At 46.1% G+C, this 23,079-nt stretch overlaps 1 protein-coding gene across 2 annotated transcripts; it reads right to left on the bottom strand.

The window, feature by feature from the left end:
- Positions 1–6,608: 6,608 nt before the first annotated feature.
- Positions 6,609–22,878, bottom strand: Calcoco1 (calcium binding and coiled-coil domain 1). 2 transcript variants are annotated; one of them, XM_026398726.2, is made up of 16 exons: positions 22,790–22,878; positions 20,261–20,440; positions 19,829–19,931; positions 18,768–18,958; positions 17,015–17,173; positions 16,479–16,627; positions 14,547–14,637; positions 11,640–11,795; positions 11,177–11,431; positions 10,592–10,717; positions 10,038–10,133; positions 9,556–9,664; positions 9,166–9,365; positions 8,583–8,689; positions 8,288–8,359; positions 6,609–7,613 (listed from the first exon to the last, which is right to left on the bottom strand). In XM_026398726.2, the coding sequence occupies exons 2-16, from the start codon at positions 20,414–20,416 to the stop codon at positions 7,436–7,438; spliced, it is 2,148 nt and encodes a 715-aa protein (XP_026254511.1). In that variant the 5' UTR covers positions 20,417–20,440; positions 22,790–22,878; the 3' UTR covers positions 6,609–7,435. The 2 variants fall into 2 exon arrangements, with proteins under 2 accessions (XP_026254511.1, XP_026254512.1); XM_026398727.2 differs by lacking the exon at positions 8,288–8,359.
- Between the last annotated feature and the right edge of the window lie 201 nt (positions 22,879–23,079).

Genomic DNA, 23,079 nt, shown 5'->3' with positions numbered 1-23,079 from the left:
GAGGGGCTTGTGTCTGTTTTCTGTAGAAAGGGGGTCCAGACAAGCTATGGAAGCAGAGGAGGCTGACTTCTGGGAGGAGCACCTCTCAGCTCTTTTCTGCACCTTTCCCCTCCCCTGCTGTAGCAACAGTGCCCCAGCTTTTCCATCCCCCCATGTCTCTGCTACCCCCTCCCTCTCAACTCTTGGAGCCCAGTGATTGGCGGCTGCCTGCTGCAGGGCCGGCTAGGTTTATGGCTTTGCGGCAGCTGGAGAGAAATCGAGGCCAGAGACAGAAAAATGGAAATCAACCAAGAAATAGAGTACGATGGAAGAGTAAAAGGGAGACAAGGAAACAGAGAGAGAAGCAAAAAGATCCCAAGAATGTTAGAAACCCAATTCCAAAATGATGAGAGGGACAGATTGAAGCAGAGATGGACACAAAGAAAATTATAGAGTTGCTGACAAAAGATGAAGGATCTGTACTAGGGATGATGAGAGATACGCACAGTCAGAAAGATATTTGGTTAAGTCCTGAGAAGAGGGATGTGCAGGGCTTTCCAAGATGAGGACAGGAATTCTGAATAGAAGGAAGGGGACTGGATGTCTTTAGGAACTCCTAGAAATCATTCTGTGACACAAAACAGGTTGGAGCATCTGCTGCTGCTTCCAGTGCTCCCCATACCTGTGTTCCCATTCACTCACGCTAGCCTCTTCCACGTTCACACTCTACTGGAGCTTTAAAACTATTGCAGAAAAGTCCTCCTGAAGGATAATCTGTGGCCCACGTTCCGTAAATGAATGGGAAAACTGAGGTCGAGATTTGGAAGGGATTTTGGAATTGGAACTACCCTTTGTTGAACATGAATTAACTTGTAAGGTTGTTAACTCTTTGTCATGGCACCTCAATTGGCACGTAGCACGTTTGCCTTAGTTACTGCTTTATACATTTTGTTTTTTTGCTAATATAAGCTCCTTAATGGCAAGATCTGTGCCTGCCCTTCGTTGTGGCTCCCTCAGTGCTTTGTTTGTGTTGATTGAGTGAACCAATGAAAGCCCCCTGGAAATGTTTGGGCAGAAGTTGGATGACTACCAATGAAGGATGTGGTCCAGGGAATTTCTTCCCTGAAGGAGAAGCTGGAAATACATCTCTAAGAGCCCTTTTGGTTTTGAGGTTTGAGTCCATATATATAGACGGGAGTTTACTGTGTCTTTCCCTACTTCTTCAAATCTGTAGGGTAGGAAGCAAAGTGGGAAACCCCAAATGACAAAGTATCTATTGTGAGCCAGGCTCTGTACAAGGCATTCTGCACACATGATCTCATTTAATCTTCCCAAAAACAAACTTTTCCAGGTAGATATTATCTACATTTTGCAGATCTAGGCTCAAAGAGATAAATATTTTGCTCCAGGTCACATGTTTAGAAAGTATGACAAACTAGGTCTGTGGGATTAAAGTCTGGATGCTTTCCATGAAACCATGCTTCTACAAATTGGATTTCCAGTTTCTCAAAGGAGGAAAGGCAAAGAAGAAGTTGATAATTGGAGGAAACAGAGAGAAGACATGGCTTCTAAATTGAGTTTTGGGGGAGAGATTCTGCACTCGAGGACGGGAAAAAGAAACCTACTTTTATGATTTAGAATAGGATATCTCTGTTCTCACATTAGTATCAAAAGACCTGAGGAAATAAAAAGGGTCAGAGATCAGGACAGGGAAACCCTGGAGATGGCTCTGAAGTCTCTGCCCTAGGTTGTATGGTTGGGAGTAGAGGGTTATGGTATTATTTATCTTTCTGCTCAGAGACATATTGGTAGTTTGGGAGTGATTAAAGAGTACGGGGGGTGTCTAGGCCCTAGGCTGTTATATCTTATTCTGTGGTAAGGTTTAAGCAATGCTATGCAGTAGAAATTTAACATAAATCAAGTATGAAATTTAAAAATTTCTAGGAGCTAAATTTTAAGAAGTAAAAAGATCTAGGTGCAACTAATTTTAAAAATATATTTTATTTAAGTCAGTATGTCCAGAATGCTATCATTTCAATATAAGCAATCTAAATTTGAACTGCATTCTTTTTTTCTAAGTTCTGAGTCTTTGAAATTGTTATGTAGTTTACTTTTTGTAGTATCTCAATTTGGACTAGCTACATCTCAAGCATTCAGTAGGGTAGATGTTGTGGCTGATGGTTGCCCTAGCAGACAGTGCAGTTTTAGGTTTTATGTTACTTTAGATGCTGGGTGAGGTGGCATGTGCCTGGTGTTGCAGTTATTCTGGAGGCTAAGGCATGAGGATCACTTGAGCCCAGGAGTTTGAGACCAGCCTGAGCAACAGAGCAAGACCTTGTCTCAAAAAAAAAAAAAAAAAAAAAAAAAAAAAAAAAAAAAAAGAAAGAAAGAAAGAAAGAAAGAAAGAAAAGAATTAGAGTGTGCCTCATGCCAGTATATCTAGAAGCAGCAGGATTTTTGATATTGGAGTCACAGACATCTGAGGTCCTACACATGATTTTTCCTAGACCTTGGTTCAGGGGCCCCGGAGTTTATGTGAGTCTGAAGACATATTCCCTATTCCTGCAGATCAGAATTGTGTCCCTGATTGCTAATCCTGTGGTTTCCAGGAGTCATTTTCCTGGCTGCTCTGCTGAATTGGCTGCTTCTGGCTCTTCTTGACCCAGCTCTTTTGAGTTGTTTCCTACCTCCCTGACTGATCCTTCTCAGTTTTCTCCATAACTCTGCATTCTTCATACTTCCCTTCTTTATTGATGTTCTCCTGAGTGCTGCCCTTGGCCCTTTTACCCTCACTCAACCTATGAGACCTGGATAATCCTTTTTAACTTTTTAAATTTTTTTTGGTGGTGCTGGGGATCAAACCCAGGCCTCATGCGTGGCATGTAAGCACTCTGCTACCACTCCACACCCTCAGACTTTTCTTTATTTTATCATCTTTACTTTCAGGGATCTTAAATATCTATTTCACTGCACACTTTCTTGATCCCTGGCTTTAAGTATCTATCTAACAATTACTACTACTATTGGACCACTTTCTCTTTTGGAAGATTCCCCATTGCTCCCAAAAGCCAAATTTGCACCAGTCACCTTTTCCTCACGTGTATTTCTCCATTAGCATTATTTATTTAGTTAATGGCATTATTAGTTATATGATCTTTGAAACCAAAAACCTGGAATCAACTTTACTCCTATTAATTTTCCATATTTAATTATTACCAGGTCCCATTAATTCTGCATCCTAAATTATTCTTCCTCTTTTCCCCTTGACATTGCCTAAGTTTCCCCTTGACATTGCTCACCATTTTTGCTTTGGTTATTACAGTATGTTCCTAACTTGTTTCTCTGGACTTCCATGATTTGGCAATAGAGTATAAGCTGCCTGAGGGCAGGCATTCCTGTCTGTATTTTTTATGCTATTTCCTTGGTGCCTAGAGTGGTACTTGGCACATAGTGGGCACCCAACTAATATTTGTTGGGTGAGTGTATAAGCAAATGTCAATAGGCCACATTTCCAGCCTCTTTACACACTTGTGTCTGATCCTCACTCAGAAGTCTAACCAGAGTGTTTACATTTCTGAATAAGTTAGGTCTTTGCATATTTTGTTCCATCGATTCATCCTTTGAGATTCAGCCCCATGTTGTCACCCATGGGAAGTTTTATCTTCCCCAGTCTTGGTGAAGTACCCCTGCCCCAAGTTCTACCTCTGAAGTAGCCTTTATCTTGTTTCCTTGTATTTGGTGATTTATATAAACCACAGGCTTTCTGAGGGTGGGGTTTGAAACTATTTTCTCTCTATTCCCCAGCATCTGACCCATAAAGAGCAGTCTGTAACATTTCTTGTGTTAATAGAAACATTTCTCTTTTTAAAAATATTTATTTTTTTGTAGTTGTAGTTGGACACAATACTTTATTTATTTATTTATGGTGCTGAGGATTGAACCCAGGGCCTTGCACGTGCTAGGCAAGCGCTCTACAGCTGAGCCACAACCCCAGCCCCAATAGAAACATTTCTATCACTGACACCACATTTTGTTAATTGTATTTCAATGATAGTAATAATGTTCAATCATTTAAAGCTGGTTAGTGAGTCCAGTGATGCTCATTTTACTATTCTTTTTATATTAAGTATGTGTGAAAATTAATTTAAAGATTATTTTGGGGGACTAGATCTATATTGGTCCCTCTATTAGATTTTAGGACCACAGAGATGTATAAACTCAGAACTTATCCTCAAGTTGCTTATAGTCTAAACAAAAACTTGTATACATGATGTAGCATGTATTTACAAATGTGTTTTCACACATATGCTATTTGTGGTATCTGAGAAGTTAGCTGAGGGAAGTCAAGAAAGGCTTCATGGAGGAGGTGTCCTTGAACTGAGAGGAAAGTAGGTGTGAGAGCAGTGCCTGTTTCTGTGGAATGGTTGTGTTAACCTGGAGTACAGGGTTCCTCTGGGTAGGATGGGAGATGGAAAGGCATTCTGGATCCAAATGGTAAAAACCCTGACTGGCACCCTAAGCTATATATACTTCATGTTCCTGTAGGTAACACGCAGATATTGAGGTTCTGTAAGTGGAGACTGATGTATTTAGAGTCATCCTTCCACCACCAAATACTGACACATGAGTTCCTACTTGCTGCTTCTTGGTCTGACTTTTCTCTCTCTCCAGGGTCTCAAGCCCAGTCGGGTCTATCAGTTTCTGCATGGATGCTGGGAGCAGGGAGAGAATGAGATGATCTATTACAGAGGGATATAAGTAGAAAGGCTGAGTTGCCAAATACCACACAGTGTGGGAGGCAGAACTAGAATTGTAACCCAGCTGTCTTTCTTCCCTGCCCAGGCAGTCCAGTACCGTCCCCGAGCTCCCTCTGTGTCTGGGCTGTGCCTTGCACACTGGGTGAGGTGTATCTTGAAGAAGGAAGAGAAACGACTCCAACTCCTGTGGAACTTCAGTGTGAAAGTGCGGATCACACACCAGAAAGACACACAGAGGGCAGAGAGAGGAGCAGCTGGAAACTCTAGATGTCCATGTTGAGGAGCCTGTGAGGGACTGTGGGGGCTTTATGGAGGCAGTGTGGTGCAGCTTTGGGAAGGTAATAGTGGACAGAGCTGGGGCGAAAGGAAGGAGGGGGAAGGATCCATAAAAAAATCTTTCGGAGGTGAGAATAAAACCTACACTACGATTCTTGTGCTTCTGGTCTGACAGCTTCTGTGTTGATGGCCTTGAGCAGCTAGCCATGTGGTTCCCAACAGGGGCAGATGTGTGGCGTGGCAGGGGTTGTGGGGTAGGAGCAGAGGGCTTGGGCTCCTATTTCTGTCTCTTTCTCTTCTTTTGCTCTAGGGGCCTGCCCTACTGGAATCCAGGATGTGTGGGTTCCAGATTCTTCCCTCCCCAACCTCCCCCAGACATAAATCACAAGTGATTTCATTAAATGCACCTCCTGCTGGGTATGTTGGCTCATAATTCCTCTCTGATTAACCCCCACTACCCCGGCAAGTTTATAGGCCAAGAGAGGGAGGGGGAGAGGGGAAGGGTAAAAGGAGGGATGGGGGGAATCCCAGGCGGGTGATAGATGCCTCTGTCAGCCCAGCTCGTATTTATTAATAGTCTTAATACGGGAAGCAATAAAGGAAGAGAGGGATTCTATTAATTAAATCATTGTTATAATTAACTTTCATTAAAGGAGGATCAATAAAGAGGGGTTGAGATGGAGAGAGGAGAGATCCATTATCTCTAATTTCCTTGGAAGGGATTCAGGGAATGAGATGGTGTTGCTAGGAGACAGAGACGTGAGGGAAGAAGGAAGGATGTAAGATGTCATCCAGGTGGGGCTGGAAGGGGGGCGGACAGGAGGGTTTCAGGTAGATAGAAAGAGGGAATGGTGAGGGTGGTCCACTCAGGAGCCCTGAAGGGAACGGAAAGCTGTAGATAAGAGAGCTCTCTTGGGATGGAGAACAGGGGGGCCACAGGCATGTGCTCACGCAGGGCACTGCTGAGAGCCTTGGTGAGCACACAGGTCCTTAATAAATGCTTTATGATGCTGTGGATATGTCTAGCTCGTGAAGCTGGTTAGAGTGGATGGATGTGTTTTCGTGACTGTGGAGTCACAGAGTGCACTGCGGGTGTGTGAAGACGGCAGCAGACGGAGAGGGAGAGGCAGGGATGGGAGGAATAGAAAATTTTCTTCAGAGGTATGGGGCTCAGGGTGTTTTTTACTAAGTGAGTGCTGAATGATGTTCACTCTTGATGGGAGTAATGCATGTCCTCTGGCACAAGGCACAGTGATGGCTGCTATGGTGTGAGCAGTGGAGACCTTGGCCCCACTCCCCAGGAGCGCCCCACTGGACACTCCACCCTGAGCAGGGCCCATCAGTTTGCCTCCTCCCCGCTGCACTGTGATCCGAAACAGACCTCCCCTTTTGGGACAAAAGTTCTTTCACCTGCTATTCCCTCCTGTGCCAGCCCCCGGCCCCCAGCCTGTTAGGAGGAACAGTGGGAAGATGACTGCTCAGCAGTTATCTCTGCCCCTCTCCCCCACACCCCCGGGGTCTAGGAGTCAGGCCTGGACCCTCTTTGCTCTAGTCACACCTCCTATTAAACACACATTTTATGACAACAGTTACACATATCATATAAATATATTTGTCCAAACTACATATAAGAGGGGAGGGATATGGCGGGAGGAGGAAGTTTTTATTGCTGTGGGGGACCTTGAGAAGGAGGAGAGGCCAGGAAATGAGGACACCTGAAATCACTTGTTCCCCCATCCCTCACAGAAGGCACAAATACATTATTTCTTTCCATGTAAAGATATGGGTGTATGTGGGGGGTTGGGGGTGGCAGGAGACAGACAGGAATCCTTAAAAATACAAAATGAACCTCCAAACTTAATATCTAAGGCTATGGGAAAGGCTGGGATGGGGTGTGGAAGTCAAGCGGGGAACAGAAAGAGGAACCACTGAAGCTGAGACCCAAAGAGGTCATGATGTCCACACTGCTGCCTCTATACAGGCCCCAGAGAAAACTCAGGTAAACAAACATAAGCCCCAAATAAGAGAAAGTGTGGCGCCCCAGGAACTGGCTTTGGGGCAACAGAGAGGGGAGTGTGTAGGAGCCTGTGTGTGGTGGCTCTAGATACCAGAAGCCTCCGGGGCTAGCAGTGGACAATTCTATTCCCAGAGGGGAAGGTCTTCTCCATCCTGGTTCCTCTAAAACCGCTTTCAGGGGATAAATGCAGCCACTGCTTCCAAGAAGGACCCCTGCCTGGGACAAAAGGGCCAGGCGGGAGAGGACGAAGTTAGAAAGCTTGGGATGAAAACAGGGCACATAGGAGCAGAATATTATGGAACCTGGTGTGATGGAAAACAGGTATGAGAACCAAGTGTATGTCTGTGCATGAGTGTGTGCATGTGTGTGTAAGTGTATATCTGTGCATATACTAGAGAGGGGGGAATCACTCAAAGGTGAAAGGGTCCTGGGTGCTGAAAAAGAAGTGTCCATCCATGTGGTCCTCCAGGGCATCCTTGTCACTCTCAGCAGGGAAGCGCTCCTTACAGATAGGGCACTCCTTCCATGGGGGGGTGGCAGGGCCCCCGGTGCTGGCCTCTGACAGGGGACCCACAGTAAAGCCACTAAAGAGGGACAGAGGGAAAAGGAGAGGGTTAGTGTACTCTGTGCCTTGTTGACCTGCAGACCTCAGGGAGCAGGACCCCCAAGCCTTGGCCCAGATCATCCTGCTCATCATGCAGCATCCTGGTTGTCTCCGTCCCAGCCTCTCCTAGGGCAGCTTCCTCCCCACAACTGTGGAGCCTTCCACTGTTTCCAGATCCCCATGGCCTCTTTTCTTGAGGTCCCGCTGATCTCTCTAGTGCAGTACCCATCCCCCAGCCTCCTGCTCTCCTCCCTCCATCTCCGTCTGCTGCCTAATGAGGCTGAAAATGAGGCTGACATCGTCCTTCATCTTCTTGCTCCAGCAGAGAAGGATGACAGCGTCACCCCCTCCCTGCCCCGAGCCCATCTCATACCCAGGCAGAGCTGGGGGCTTGATGATAAAATCTCTCTTCCCCACACTCTGCCCTCCTGACCCAGGGAAGAAAAGGGAAGGCAGAAGGGGGCAATTTGGTACCTGAACCCTCCTCACATCCCTGGGGAGTCCCCCTCCCAAAGAGTTCCCCAAAGGAAGTCAGGGAAGAGGGACAACACCTCAGGTTCAGTCAAATAGCTGCTGGGTCCCACTTTCCTTACGCTCCTATCCCTGGGGAACTGGATCACCTCCCTTTCTCTCCCAAGGAGCCTAGGTACCTACCTGGTGGTTGGGGAAGGGGTAGGGGCAGGAGAGAGGGGATGCAGGGCAATTTGGGCTCCTCGGAAGATGGTGCTAGAACAACACAGAAGCCAGTTAAGGGCAGGGGGAGAGATTACCTGGAGGTACCTGGGACTCCAGCACTGGGTGATTTTCTATGTCAACCAAACCTGCATCTCCTCCTTTTGGCTGAGGCCAAGAAGGGAAGGTTGAAGCAGGGCATGGTGACTATTCACACGGACGCTCTTTCCCACCAACTTTGTCCCCTCTCCCCTGTGTCTTCCTCTTCCGCACCCACCTGGCCATGTCATAGAAGGCACTGCCCAGTTCAGGAAGCAGCAGGTTGGCCTCCTCACCCCCACTCTGCACAGCGGCCATCAGGACTGATTTTTCGTCCTCAGCCTCCTGGGGACCAAAGAGATAGGATAGGGTTTGGGGTGGTGTCCAAGGTGGGGGAGCAGCACATGGGGACAGGTCAGGGAAGAGAAGGATGGGACAGTGGGCAGAGGGCTGTAGGAAGAGAAAGGCAGGAGAGGCATTTTGATGGGAGCAGGTGGTTAAGAGCAGCAGGGGCTGGAAGTGAGGACTGGGCTGGACTGGGTTTTGGGGTGGTATCCGTTGGTGGCCTTGAAAAGAGGCTGTGTCTGCCTCTTCTCCCCTGAGAACAAAAGAGAGCCCTGGAGGCTGGGGATGGAGCTCAGTGGTAGAGTGCTTGCCTAGCAAGCAACAGGCCCTGGGTTCCTCCTCGGCTCTGCAAAAACAAAAACATAAAAGAGAGTGCCCTATGGCACAGACTTCCTGCTGTGGAGGCTGGGACTCCTGGGTGTATGTGGCCCTACCCACTTCTTACTGCTTCAGCTCAGGCTCCCCTTACTGCTCACCGAGTCAGAGCTACTGTCCTCAGCTGGCCCTGAGAGGTGGGGAGCAATGGGAGCCGGCTGGCTGATGACAACCAGGGGAGAAGCCTCTCGGGGCCCAGCAGGAGAAGAGCTTGGGTCTCCACGCTCACACAGGCCATAGGGCGGGAGCCTCATGTCTTCTGGGGACTCATCCTCTGAGTCTGTGAGAGGCGCTGGGCAGCCTATAGGAAGAGACAGGCAGAGAAAAAGAAGGATGCATTGCTAAAGGACTAGATCAGCTTGATCTCCTCTGGATGAGGGAGATAGTTACACTAAATAGGGGCCAGGGCCTGGGAAGGAAGAAGGCACTTCCTTCCTCAACAAGGGGAGGAGGAGTGGGAAGAGGTGTCACAAGATTGGGAGTATACAGACTCAGCCCCGCAGTGGTCTCCTCGTCCTCTGTGGCAGCATCCTCATTCCACTTCTCATCTGCCACCTTCTCCAGGCGGGCCTCCAGCTTTCTCATGTACTCTAGCAGTTCCTGGAGTTGGGGAGAAAAGAGACAGGTGCTTGAGGCTGGGAAGATGCTGATCTTAATGGCCTAAATGGCCTCTGCTGGCTCCAAGATGAACTCCTCTCTCCTCAGGATGAGGCGCCTTCACCATAGGTGGGGGAACATAGGTTAGATTTCCTTTCCCAGGACATTTCTTTCACCCTGACATCCCTCTCTTCTCCCGGTGATCCTCCCCTGCCCTGCCAAGTCATTTAATAAGAGGAGCCTGGGTCTCCTTTCTAGCCTCTGGGCCCTCTTAGAGATTCCAGTTTCTAAGACAAGAATTGACAAGAAAATACAGAGTTTCAAGCCCCCACATCTTCAGATCTGGCATCCAGGAGGCTTGAGTTCTGGTTCTCACCTGCTTTTCTACCTGCAACTGCTCTTTTTCTTTCTGGAGCACACGCAGGGCGGACCGCAGCTCTGTCAACTCGCGCTTACTCTCTGACAACTGCACCTGAGGGTAAAGGGCCAGATGGAACCTGGACCTAGAATGTGAATCCAAGAACTTGGGCTCTGGGATCTGGATCAACAATCTAGAACCAGGTCTCCCCCACCTCTGCTCTGACACACACAATGCTCTTCCTCTATAAGATCTTTGTTCTGGCCACAGAGTCTCAGTCTCTGCTTCTTGAGTGTGGACACAGAAGATTTGTCCTAGTCTGGGGTGTAGAGGCCTTGGTCATACCAGGGGAGCACTCTATAATTCTCCTAAGTCACCCTTTATAGGCCCAGATATGGGCCAAGAGCAGATATTGCATATTCAAACCAAGAAGGGCTGGGAGGTGTGCAATTGAGGTGCCACCTAACAAAGAAACATGCACCTGGCATGTCTGAGCCCACACTCAGGACAGTGAAGGAGCACAAATGCCTCAGGAGGACACAGATGGGGCTCATGGAGGTCAGGTGCCTCACCAGGCTAGAATCCTTTTCCCGGGCCAGTTCAGTCTTGAACACTTGGTTCTGGGTCCTCTCCTCCTGAACTGCCTTTTCCAGCCGAAGGATCTCTGCACTAAGCTTCAGGATCTTGTCCTTCTCTGCCTGGGAGATGGTCAAAGGAATGGGAGGTGAAGTCATGAAGAAAAAGGGATGCCACTGGCAACAGCATCATCTCTCACCACGTCCCTTCTTTTGTTGAATGGAATGGTTGAACCACTTTCCCTTCTTACCTTCCTTATTTCCTATACCCCCTGAATGAAGGGTAAGGACATGACAGCAAGGTGCTATGCTGACTGGGAATGGACATTATGTCAGGGCCTGGTACCTACAACAGTAATGTTTCTGTACCAAGGAAGATAACTAAGGAAGGTGCTATGGTGATGGGGATTGGGATACCTGATGTGGATCATGCCTAGAAAGCAGTGTATCTCCACCTTCCTCCAAGCCCTTCCTTGTCCCTAGGTATTCTTAGATTCTCCCAGAGGGTCTGCCCATATGTAGGAATCCCCATGGAGGTGGGGGCAGTAGCCATGAGACTGCCAGGTCCCCCTGCCCTTCTACCTCCACACTCTGCAGCAACCCTGCCCGCTCCTTGTTCCACTGGCATTTTTCCTCCTTCAGGTGCAGACTGAGCTCAGCCAGCCTGCCGGTGACTTCAGCCACTTCCAGGCGGCTGCGGTGTAATTCCGCTATGGTGCGGTCCCTGGCTCCTGCTGCACTGGCCAACTCCTCCCCAAGAAGGGCAGCCTTCTGCTGGCTTGAGGCTGCAAGCTCCTGGGCTCCTCGAAGCTGCTCCTTCAGGGGTTCCAGCTCAGCCTCGGGAGAAAGGAAGAGATGGAGGTCAGAGTTCCCTTGCAAACATTTATGAACCAGGTCCCCACTCCCCACTCTTGGAATTAGGGCCTGGGACTGTGTTGTTTAGTCTTTAGCTGTATCTCTTCCCCTTGTCTCTGGCCACCAGACTTTTCTACAGCTAGCTTTTTGAACATAAACTGCTTCCTATCGCCTGGGGGTCTTCACTTACCACTCGCTGCTGGGCCTGGCCTAAGGTATCCTTCATCTGGGCCAACTTGTCCTTCAGTCTCTGGGCCTGAGCACTCTGCTCTTCTTGCTGACCCTTGGCCTCCTGCAGCTCCACATTTAAGCGGTGGTTCTCCTGTTGTGCCATTTGGAGCTCAGCCTGATGGAAGTGGAAAGAGGTAAGAAAAGGGGTCTAAGTGTTGGAGTGAACAGGGAGAGGGTGACCTCTGTCACTGTGATGAGAGGAGAAGGTTCCATTTCTTAGACTTAATACAAACTCAAGTGCTCACCTCTTCCTAGCCCTACTTGATTCTCAACTTGTAAGAACTTGAACTTGAACATCCAGCTCCCAAACAAGGATTTCCAACATCACAACCTGGGGTCTTCAATGTGGATGTCTCACATCCCACTTCTGCTTTCCCATTTTACCTTGTGTGTGTGTGTGTGCACATGTGTGTGTGTTACTGGTGACTAAACCCAGGGCCCAAACATGCTAGGCAAGTGCTCTATCATGAGCTACATTCCCAAAACATTTTATTTTGAGACAGGGCCTCACTATGTTCCCGAGGCTGGCCTTGTTCCTCCTGGCTCGGCCTCCTAAGTCATTGGGATCACAGATGTGTGCCAATGCACCCAGCCCTGCTTTTCCACTTAAATCAAAACCCAGTCTGAATGTCCTGCCAGCCCCTCAAACTCAACATATTCTACCACTCACCCTAGTCTTTTCTACTGTTACTCTCAGTAACAAACTAGCTCCCAAGCCACCCAGGCTAGATACCTTAGTGCCACGCATGGTTCTGTTCTCTCTAGTTGCCCACCAAAAAGCCTATTGCTTCTCCATCTTCTACTTTACCACTGAGATATTTCCCCAGCCATTTTTATTTTTAATTTTGAGGCTGTCTTGCTAAGTTGCTAAGGCTGGCCTTGAATTTGTGATCCTCCTGAGTCTGGGATTACAGGCAAGTGCCACTGTGCCCTATTCTTTTTTAAAAATTTAATTCATTAATTACTTTTTTAAACCCTGGGATGCTTTACACTGAGCCACATCCCCAGCCCTTTTAATTTTTTATTTTGAGTCAGGGTCTCACTAAATTGCTCAGAGCCTTGCTCAATTGCTGAGGCTGGCCTTAAACTTGTGATCCTCCTGAATCATTGGGATTATAGGCATGTGCCACCAGCCTTGTTTTCTTTTTTTATTACTGTTGCAACCATATTAGCATAGGCTCTAGTCATTTTTTGCTTGGTTGACTGAATAAACTCAATAACTAGTTTATTTTTCACAAGGCAACCAAATTAAACTTTTCTTGGGGGGGTACCAGGGATTGAACTCAGGGGTACTTGACCACTGAGCCACATCCCCAGCCCTATTTTGTATTTTATTTAGAGTCAGAGCCTCACTGAGTTGCTTAGCACCTCACCATTGCTGAGGTGGGCTTTGAATTTGCAATCCTCCTGTCTCAGCCTCCCGAGTTGCTGGGATTACAGGTGTGCGCCACCGTGCCCATTTTCAGATTAAACTTCTTTAAATATAATTCTTTATGTATATATCATCCCTGCTTGCAAACTACCAATGCTTCTCACTGCTTAAAGAATTAAGTCAAGATCCTCTACAATCTGACCTAAGCCTTGTCTCAGACTCTTCACTCACACATTCACCTGCTCTGAATATGTATTCTGGTCTCTAAGCCTTTGCTCCTATCTCTCCCTACTCTTAAAGCAGCCTCCCTTTCTGTCTACTCAAATTCTACCCATTCCTCACTTCTGAGCAAAGAGTTTTCAAACCATACTCTATAGAAGTCCAAAATTCTGAGGAAGCAATTGAGGGGTTCTGTAAATATTTGATTTGAACTTGTTATTATTATTTTTAAAATATTTATTATTTTTTTAGTTGTAGTTGGACACAATGCCTTTATTTATTTATATGTGGTGATGAGGATCAAATTCAGGGCCTTGCATGTGCTAGGCAAGCACTCTACCATTGAGCCATAACCCCAGTCCTGAACTTGTTATTATTATTGTTATTATTTTCAGTGCTGGGATGAAATGCAAGGCCTGGTACATGCTGTATAAGCATTCTACCCAAATTAGACTCCAGCCCCAAATTGTTCTAACTTTTTTGAAAATTAGGTTTAAAAATAGCACATAGACTCACAAGTTGACATACTGAAGATCACCAATCCATCAACATGTGTTTCTAATTTGTTAAATGTTTAACATTTCTAAAAATGTTAATTCATTTTTGTGCAAACCTCAGAATAAAATTTCTATTGTATTTTCTATTGAAGTGAAGAGTAAACTGAGACTGTAAGACGAACAGTTCAAAAACTGTTACCACTTGCACCTACTTGTGTGGTGACTCAAGGTGTTCTCAATGTTGTACAATCCAGACAGAATATAGGAATGCATTGGCTGCTAAGGCTGACAGAACAGTCATCCATAATCCTTAATTTCAAAGTTTGGTATCCATCAAACTTACTTAATTGCTTTCATTACCTTATAAATTAATGTTTATGTTTAAATTCATAAGAAATAAATTTATAGTAATAAAATATTGCTTTTATTTATTTAGTGAGGTTCTACATAAGATGTAAAACTTCATTGGGGATGGGGAAGATGGGACTCTGCAGCCAATAATATTTGGAAGTAGGAGGCTAGTTCATGACTTCCTTTTAACAGCCTTTTCTAATGTTTCTAAGATATGCTCTCATCCAACTCTTTGGAGTCCCATAATACTGTATTAGATTTCCCTTGTGACATTCCTTATATTCCACTTTCACTGATTTCAATCTGGGTGTGGTACTATGTTCTGAAATAGAGTGCCCACAGGGTCTTCTTCACATTTTTGCCCCAGCACTCAGAAAGGGCTCCATGATCAGCTGAGAAAGCACACCAGCTCTGAGCCCGTGCTTACCTCGTTTTGCTCCTTGTCTGCTTGGACTTCCTTCAGCTGCCCCAGGAGCTTCTCTTGTTCCCGAGTCAGGGCCTTAACTGCGTCTCTAACCCTGTGAGTGGGGAATGACATGTCAGATCATCAGGTCATCCAGAGAAGGACCCAGACTTCTGTCCTGTGCTCTTCTTCCAGTGTTCCTGCTCCATTTGGCTCCAGATGCTCAAGTCCCCCAACAAAAGGACCCAATTCCAAGTCCCAAGAACTCAAGATATCTGGTTCTTGAGCAAAACTGAGAAATGTAACTATTTTCTTTTCTTTTTAAGTTATCACTTTTAAGGAATGTTCTGCTGAAGGCTCCCTATTTTTACTCAATTGAAAGACTAGAATCCAGTTTTTTTTCTAGATCAAGAGTAGTCACTATTGTTTATAAACTTTTGTTCTAGATCAGAAGTTGGCAGACTTTTTTGATAAAGGGCCTGAGAGTAACAATTGAAGCTTTGCAGGCCATGTGGTCCCTGTAATAATTACTCAACTCTGCCACTGTCTGTGAAAGCAGCCATCGTATACAGTAAGTAAATAAGCAGGTATTATAATAAAACTTCACTTATGAACACTGGGATTTGAATTTCATGTAATTTTCATATCCCAAAATATTATTATTATTTTAATCTATTCTTCAACCAATAAAACATCTAAAAACCCATTCTAACTTATGGGCTGTACAAAACCAGGCAATAAACTAGATTTGGCATGTGGGTCACAGTCTGCTGACCCCTGGTCCAGACAGTCCCTGAGAACATACACATCGAGTGTCTCCTAAAGGTAACACTAGTGTATCCTAAAGAAGCCTCTCATATCAACTCACTTTTTATTCTGGGCCTTGGGCAGAAGAACTTTTTCCTTTAAAGAGTTTTTAAAAATATCAAATCTACCAGTACTGAAAGAAAATTAATATATTTGATCAATGAAAAAATTGAAGAATTTAACCCCGTAAAAATTTAAAGGACAGGGGCTGGGGATGTGGCTCAAGCGGTAGCGCGCTCGCCTGGCATGCGTGCGGCCCGGGTTCGATCCTCAGCACCACATACAAACAAAGATGTTGTGTCCGCCAAAAACTAAAAATAAATATTAAAAATTCTATCTCTCTCCTTCTCTCTTTCACTCTCTCTTTAAAAAAAAATTTAAAGGACAAACATGGAAAATAGTCAATATTTATGCTATTTGGTAGAAATAACAGTTTTCTGAGGGAAGAAACATTTATTCTTTATAGCTCCAAAGATCTAACCCAGGACCCATTGGTAAGGTACATCAAGGTAGAGTTTGGTCCTATACATAAGACTAAAGTGTCAGCTGTCCAAAATTGAAAGAGGCTGTCTCTTCAGAATGACCTTCTCTAATATACCTTACATTACTCTCAATGCTAATATTCTATGATTTTTTCTTTCTTCAGGGCTGAGAAACAAACTCAGGGCCTTGCTCATGCTAGGCAAATGCTCTGCTACTGAGCTAAATCCCCAAGCCCCTAAGATTTATACTTTTTTCAAGGGAGAGACCCAGATTCCTGGATCACTAGCTCTAGAATTTCTTAAGTGAAAACAGAGTCTAATCTTATCTTTCCTGTGGTAAAATTTGAAATCCATCCTTTCTTATCTTGCATTGACTATTCTACCCATTCTCTTCTTCCATATCCTCCACTCCTAGCTCTTGCTTAGCTTTGGCTGCACAATAAATGGTAATTATAATTATTTCTGAAAATAATGAATACAGAATAGCATTTGGAAAGATGAAAAAGAGCTAGGTAGAAACATTGATGGTAGTTGGAATACTCTGAGTGAAGTTGAGAAGAGACAGAGAAACAAGGTGAGACAGAGATTTGTCTGCCTGCAATAGGAGGCTAGAGGGTGGGGGTCACAGGAAATAAAGGGCATAAAAAGGGGCAGAAAGTCCCCTAACCTGTCCAGCTCCACCTCCTTTGTCAGCACTTTCTCACTGATGGTCTGAATGTCATCTTCCAGCTCTAGGATGCGTGCCACATGGTCTCCCTGTTGGCGGCTCAGGATGTCCCTCTCTTCTGTGAGCTCCCCATGGGACCGGGAAAGCCCCTGGAATTAAAGTTCCCACAGAAGAAGAGGGAGATTGAGACTCATCTCTCAAAGAAAAAGACAAAGAATTAGGAAGAGCACACATATGTTAAACTCCCACCCCATCCACTGCCTTCCCTGAAAAGCCTGCCCAGGACATTCCCTCCCCTGGGAAGACAGCTGGCCCACCTTACATTCCCATGGTCAGAGAACCAAGTCTTACTACAAATTTGGGACATATCTCTTGTATTTCAGTTTAAACCCACTTGTTAGCCCTTAAATCTATTTTCTTGATGTCAGAACCATTTTTAAAGCCCACCAACATCTCCTTCCCTCTTGTCACTGGGTTCCAATTTCAGATGCTGGGTGAGCAGCCAGGCCCAGCCCTTGACCAGGCCCAACTCCCACCTTGTACTGCTCTGTCAGCTCTGCATGATTCTGCCTGGCAGTCACCAAAGCTGTGTCAAGCTCTTGCACTCTGCTCCTCAGCTCTGCCACCTGCCCCTCCAGCTGCAACTTCAGCTGCATCAGGTCATTCCGTTCTTGCTGGCTCTCATCCAGTTGGTTCTACGGGAGTAGAATGAGAACAGGGTGTGTCTGCAAAGCACCCATTATAAGGCCCCATCACTCCCCAGATGCACTTCAGGATTGGGAAGGTCCCACCACTCCCCAGATGCACTTCAGGGTTGGGAAGCCATGGCAATATGAGCCATGAAGGGGTGAGCAGGTGAGGCTGCAGAGTCCCTGTCCACCACCTACTCAGACACACCAATCGGCACTCTTCTGCCACTCCTCTTACCTTCCCACCCCAGGTCTGGTACCTTCTTCACCCAGCAGCGGCAAAAATCCCATGTCTGGCCTGAGGCACTGACAAGAGCAGGGAGGTCTCCTAAGTTTACCCAATCTGTTTTAGTCTTGGAAACACTTGGGTCAAATCTCCAGTACAATGTTTTTAAAAATATTTTTTTCAGTTGTTGATGGACTTTATTATTTTTTTTTATTTATATACAGTGCTGAGAATTGAACCCAGTGCCTCACATGTGCCAGGAAAGCCTCTACCACTGAACTACAACTCCAGCCCCTCTCCAATACAATTTTTAATAGGTATATTAAAACAAATTATTGAACTCCTCTGAGCCTCTGCATCTTCATCTGTGATGTGACCCCTTAATCTGAGTTGTTGTGAGGCTTAAAATAAGTGTAATGACTGTGAAAACAGAACACCAAGTAGGAGCTCACACATCTCTGACCTAGGTGAGGTGTGACCATCTTTCTATTCTTGGTTTGATTCTATTTATTTATTAGACTTGGGATTCTAGAGGCAGGAGTTTGTCTAAATCACAGAAAAGCTACCCACTCTCACCTTCTGAGCCTCCTCAGCCCTTTCCTCTCATCTGGGGAACAAATGTGCTCCCACCTTGCCCTGGCCTTTGCCTTTCTTCAGGAATGCTTTCTGGATAATATCTGCCTCTGCTCCCTAATTCTTCTCTATTTGGCCCACTGGGAATATGATATAAGCCACATGTATATTTAAATTTTCCACTAGTCACTTAAAAATGGAAGTAAGTGTAAATGTAAAAGTAAATGTAAAATTAATTTTATAATGTTATCTAATCCGGTCTAAAATATTATCATTTTGACATGTAATCAGTATAAAAATTATTGGGATATTTCACAGTCCTTTTTTTAAATACTAAAAAATAGATTATATCTCAACTTGGAGTCATCACATTCGAAGTACCAAGAACATGGTCAGTGCCTGTGGTACTGGATGGGAGAGGTCTGGGCACTCCTATCTGCTCTGGCAGGCCTCATCCTTACTGCTTCTCAGTGGCCTCATCCACCCTTTGGATTTTCCTCTAGGGCCTAGGGCAGGATGTAGTGCTCACAGAAGGAAGTCTCAAAAAGTTTCTTATGAAACTGAGTTGCATGGCCTGTGAGTGGCTTGCTTTCCTGATTCACAAGTCCATGTCTATGTCAAGGTTGAGACTGTCCACTGAGCTACATATGTCCCTATCAAGGTTGAAACTTTCTTGATAGGAAAACTTGGTGAGATCTTCAGTTGAGGCCATAAATGAGGGGAGAGGGAAGTGGGAAGGGCCCCTTACAATGTTCTCTTCCCCTCCCTTGCCTACAAGCAAGTCTATTGCTCTTTTCTCACTTGAAGCACGGTGGCCTTGGGGACAACCAGCAGGATGTCAGAGCCTCCATCAGCCTCCTCCAGGGTCACCAGCTCATCCATGGGCCTTGGCTCTCGGAACTGGAAAGGAGGGCTCTGACCACACACCCGGCCCTGGCGGTTCACATATCGGAACTGGTAGAGCTGTGCTCCTGGTTTGGGCAGGTAACTGGCTGTGGGAAAAAGAGTGGACCCAGAACCCCAGTATGATCCAGGATGTCAAGTGCTCTGCAGGTCCTTTCCTCATTTAATGTACCACATTTTCTATTGTTCTTGGCTCCAGACCCTTGCTCCCTAGCCCATATACCATTTCTCTCTTCCCACAGATTATTTCTGTTCCTTGGACACTCTCCTTCCTCTTTCCCAAGCCCACTGCCCCCGTAATCATCATCATAATGCTAGCTGCCATGTATTGAGTGCCCACCTTGTACCAAACACTGCACTAACAGTTTTACCTTAAATCTTCATATTATGCCTACAAGCCTGGCATCCCCATTTACTGTTAATATAACAGAAACAAAGAGGTAAGTAATTTGTCTAAGGCCCAACAGCCTGTAAGTAACAGAGCTAAGATTTGACCCTAGGACTTTCAGAATCTTATGAGTACCCTCTGCTCAATACATGATGCTACTTCACCTTCTTTTCACCCGCTAGTTCCATAAGGGGAATTCCTTCTTTGGGTAGGTGATGGCATCAGATGCCCTCTAAAGATCCTTCTGTCTCTAAGTCTATTCCGAGAGCTCTGTAACATATATTCTTATTAGAGTATTTTTTTTTCTTTTCTTTTTGAGTTGGGGGTCTTACTAGTTGGGGGTCTTACTATGTTGCCTGGGCTGGCCTCGAACTCTTGGGCTCAAGTGGTTCTCCCGCCTTGACTCTTAAGTAGCTGGGACTACAGGCATGGGCCACTGCGGTATAGCTCGTATTCGTATTATAGCATTCACTTTTCCTTGTCCTCTGTGCCTTTTACATTTCTGAGCCCGGAACCCTTATCCCAACTTCTTTTTGGCTCTACCCTCCCAGTCTTCCATCTTCCCTTATACCTTGGAATTGAACACTGGCGTGGATAGGAGAACCATCAGTGGTACTATCAGGCACTGAAGACCACACAAACGTGTGGTAATCCCGAACACAGGCAGCCTCGACCTGTGAAAGACCAAGATGGGAGAGGGGTGTAGCAATGGAAATACCATCTAAGGATGGTGGAGGGGCTGAGGGATGGAACAGGGTGTAGGGTGGTGTTACAATGTCAAAGATAATAAGAGATAGGGAAAGTGGGGGGACACTACTGTGTAAGGAGAGAACAAGGCTAAAATGGAGAGAAGGTGAGTTTGCTGAGAAGATGACCTCTATCACTGGTGACATCTTTCTCTCTTCTTCCCTATCAACATAAGGAATCCAAGAACCTAGTCATTTCCCTTATTCTAATCAACCCATGTCCCATAAACCTGAGACAAGAGGGGTTTCAGAGTTACCTTGAAAATGCCAATCCAGTCACTGGCACTGGGCATGGTGCCTGGTGGGAGGGTATAGTGACATTCCACCTTGGTGTTGGGGATGTAGGTCCGGGCAACATTCAGAAAGTTGACTCCTCCCCGGGACAGTGTCCGGCTTAGTGATGATTCTTCCATCCTGCCCTCAAGATATCTGCTCTCCTATGAAATAAAAGAGTTGAAAAAGTCTCTCCACTCTACTCCCATCACCCCAGCTCTATCCACACCCAGCCACAACCCTGTCACTATACCTGCAGATGAGGGTATACCTGGTTTCCAGCCCCTGAGGGTTATGGGACTTTTTAAAGGTATAACTCTTTTTTAAAATATTTTATTTTTTAGTTGTAGATGGGCACAACATCTTTATTTTATTTTGATGTGGTGCTGAGGATGGAACTCAGGGTCCTGCACTTGCTAGGCAAACGCTCTACTGCTGAGCCACAACCCCAGCCCTAAAGGTATAACTCTTAATCTCTAGAACATAGGTCTGGCCTTGTAAGTCAGTCCCCACCCTGGAGTCATGATGTACCCTCTGTTCTCATAGGCACTTCCTAGAATTCAGTTGTCTATAATTTTTACTCCCTTTTCACTGCCTCATTGACCAAGTCTCAGTATCCCAGGCTTTGCTCCCCATCAGTCCCTTCTTTTTGACTCTTAATTAACTTCCTTCAGAATTCCAGATTATTCAGTCTCCATTTCCCCATCCCATTCCCACAACACTGGCTCTTGAACTCAAAATCCAACTGAGGTATGGGGCCTTCTCATTCTGGTCTCCTTATTTACTTCTGAGCTTGTTGACCCAACTTTACCCAGGAATGAATTATGACACCTGAAAGCAGCAATTAATCTCTGAAAGAAATAGTTGAGTCTTTAGAACTGGAATATGGCTGGAGGTAGTAAGGGACCAACAGTTTGGGCCTGGCCCCCGAGCTCTCAGTCCATTCCCCTTTCTGAGATTTCCACCCCAGTCAATTCTAGGGAAGCAGAAGGCTTCTTCTCTCATCCAAGAAACACTGGCAAGGGGAGGATATAAGGAAAGACAGGTTCTGTCCCTTAACATCATTATTCCAGGAAGTCAAGAATTCTGGAGGCGGCAGCTTCAAGGGTGGAGTGAAACACTCAGCAGGAACGTGGTACTGTGGGGAGATGGAATGTGGGGGCCTGGAGCCAGGAAAGCCTCACCCCTGGACAGGGGACAGGCTGGAGAGTGGGAAGCAAGGGGCCTTGAGAAAGGGAAATGTATATTTAGTGTTAAGAAAAGGAAGAGATAGTTAAAAAGAACCTATCATTCTTCTTGGCCTGCAAGAAAATCTTGCCTGAAACAGGACTGGATACCTACTGGTCTGACTGGATGTTAACCCAGTTATAACATTTCCTTCTCCATTTTCTCTCTGCTCCTCTTATATGCAGTGCTAAGTGCCCGAACCCGTCATCTGTCTACCTTGGTAGTTGAAGACATGCTATGGGATGGGGTTTGGAAGAAGGGATGTTCCAAGTAGCTGGGGAGAGTTAATTAGAAAATATGGGGGTGGGGTGAGGAAAGCTGACAATAATAACAATCCAGGTAACTCCTCAACCAAAGGCTGAGAGCCATCCCTCTTCTCTCCTCTCCAGCCCACTAATCTGCTCGGGTCAGTTGCAGCTGATGTGTTCATTTAGCCATCACTACTGGTCACGTGCATGTCCCAAACACCACAAACCCACATCAGACTGAAAACAGAAACTCAGTGGAGAAGGAAAGGTGGGTCAGCAATATAAAAAGGTGTACATTCTTCCTCTAAAATAGAGATTGAATACAGCTTGGATTTTTCAAAAAATCCCTGGTTAAAACTAATCCATATTTTCTCCAAATATATTACTTCTGGGGGGAGGGGGAGTGTAAATTGTTTCGAAAGATCCAAACCTGAGGAACCCCTAAATATTCCCCACAAAGAAGATTAATAACAGCTGCAAACATTCTTCCTGTCTGAAAAGTTCTGGGCACCCAAAGTATATGTGGTTAGATTCCGATGTTCACATGGGTATGGGTGTCAGTGTGTGTGTGTGTGCTTGTGCGTGTGCGTGAGCGTGTGCGCGCGCGATCCCTCCACTCTCTAGGACTCTAGAATGCCTTGACGTTTCACAACTTGGAAGTTTTTCCCCTCGGAGATTCTGCGTAGTGAAGGCCTTTGGATTGGGGTGAGAGTGGGGTTTGTGAGGGTCAAACCTTGCTTGGAAGAGAATAAGTAAAAATTTAGGCCCCCTCAAACCCTCCGTAAATGTATCAAGCTTTATAAAGAAGGCCCAAGAAGAGACTGAGGACAATGAGGGGGCACCCCTTGCTCAGGGGCCCCTTGAAACCAAGAACACCCAAAACGTGGGGGTGGCTTCTCCAGTACGTAAAGTATTAAAATCCAAACGCTCCCGCACCCGCCTCTACAGTTCCCTTGGATTATCCTTTCACAGGCAGGAAAATGGGGTGACGTCCCCCCCACCGTAAGACCACCCCCCGAATTAGGCCAAGTTTCTTACCCCACAGGCGATCAGCTGTTCCCTCACCTTTCACCAACAACAAAAACAGCACTCCGACTCCAGGAGGGGCGGGGGAGAGGGGACGCGAGGACTTCTGGAGTATGTGGTTCTTCCGCGGCTGGTTCGCAACTAAGCTTGCTGCTTTTAGGACTACACATCCCAGGATGCTGCGCTCAAGGGGGCGGAGCCGAGGGCGGTGGCTCAGAGGACTCCGCGCGGCCTTCTGGGAGGCGTAGTCCTCGTTTCCGTGATGGTCCACGAGGGTGTGGCCACCAAAAGACTTCATGGCC

The sequence above is a fragment of the Urocitellus parryii genome, chromosome 5 (genome assembly GCF_045843805.1).
Source record: "Urocitellus parryii isolate mUroPar1 chromosome 5, mUroPar1.hap1, whole genome shotgun sequence".
Classification (NCBI taxonomy): domain Eukaryota; kingdom Metazoa; phylum Chordata; class Mammalia; order Rodentia; family Sciuridae; genus Urocitellus; species Urocitellus parryii.
This window is presented reverse-complemented; position numbering and strand designations above follow the sequence as displayed.

What these genes read in the sequence shown, in the direction of transcription:
- Calcoco1 (XM_026398726.2), bottom strand. Translation starts at nt 20,416, where the DNA reads ATGGAAGAATCATCACTAAGCCGGACACTGTCCCGGGGAGGAGTCAAC. An exon ending in AAGGAGGTGGAGCTGGACAG is followed by an intron (nt 14,638 to 16,478) that starts GTTAGGGGACTT and finishes CCCCACTCACAG; the next exon opens with GGTTAGAGACGCAGTTAAGG. An exon ending in ACCCCTTCCCCAACCACCAG is followed by an intron (nt 7,614 to 8,287) that starts GTAGGTACCTAG and finishes GTCCCTCTTTAG; the next exon opens with TGGCTTTACTGTGGGTCCCC.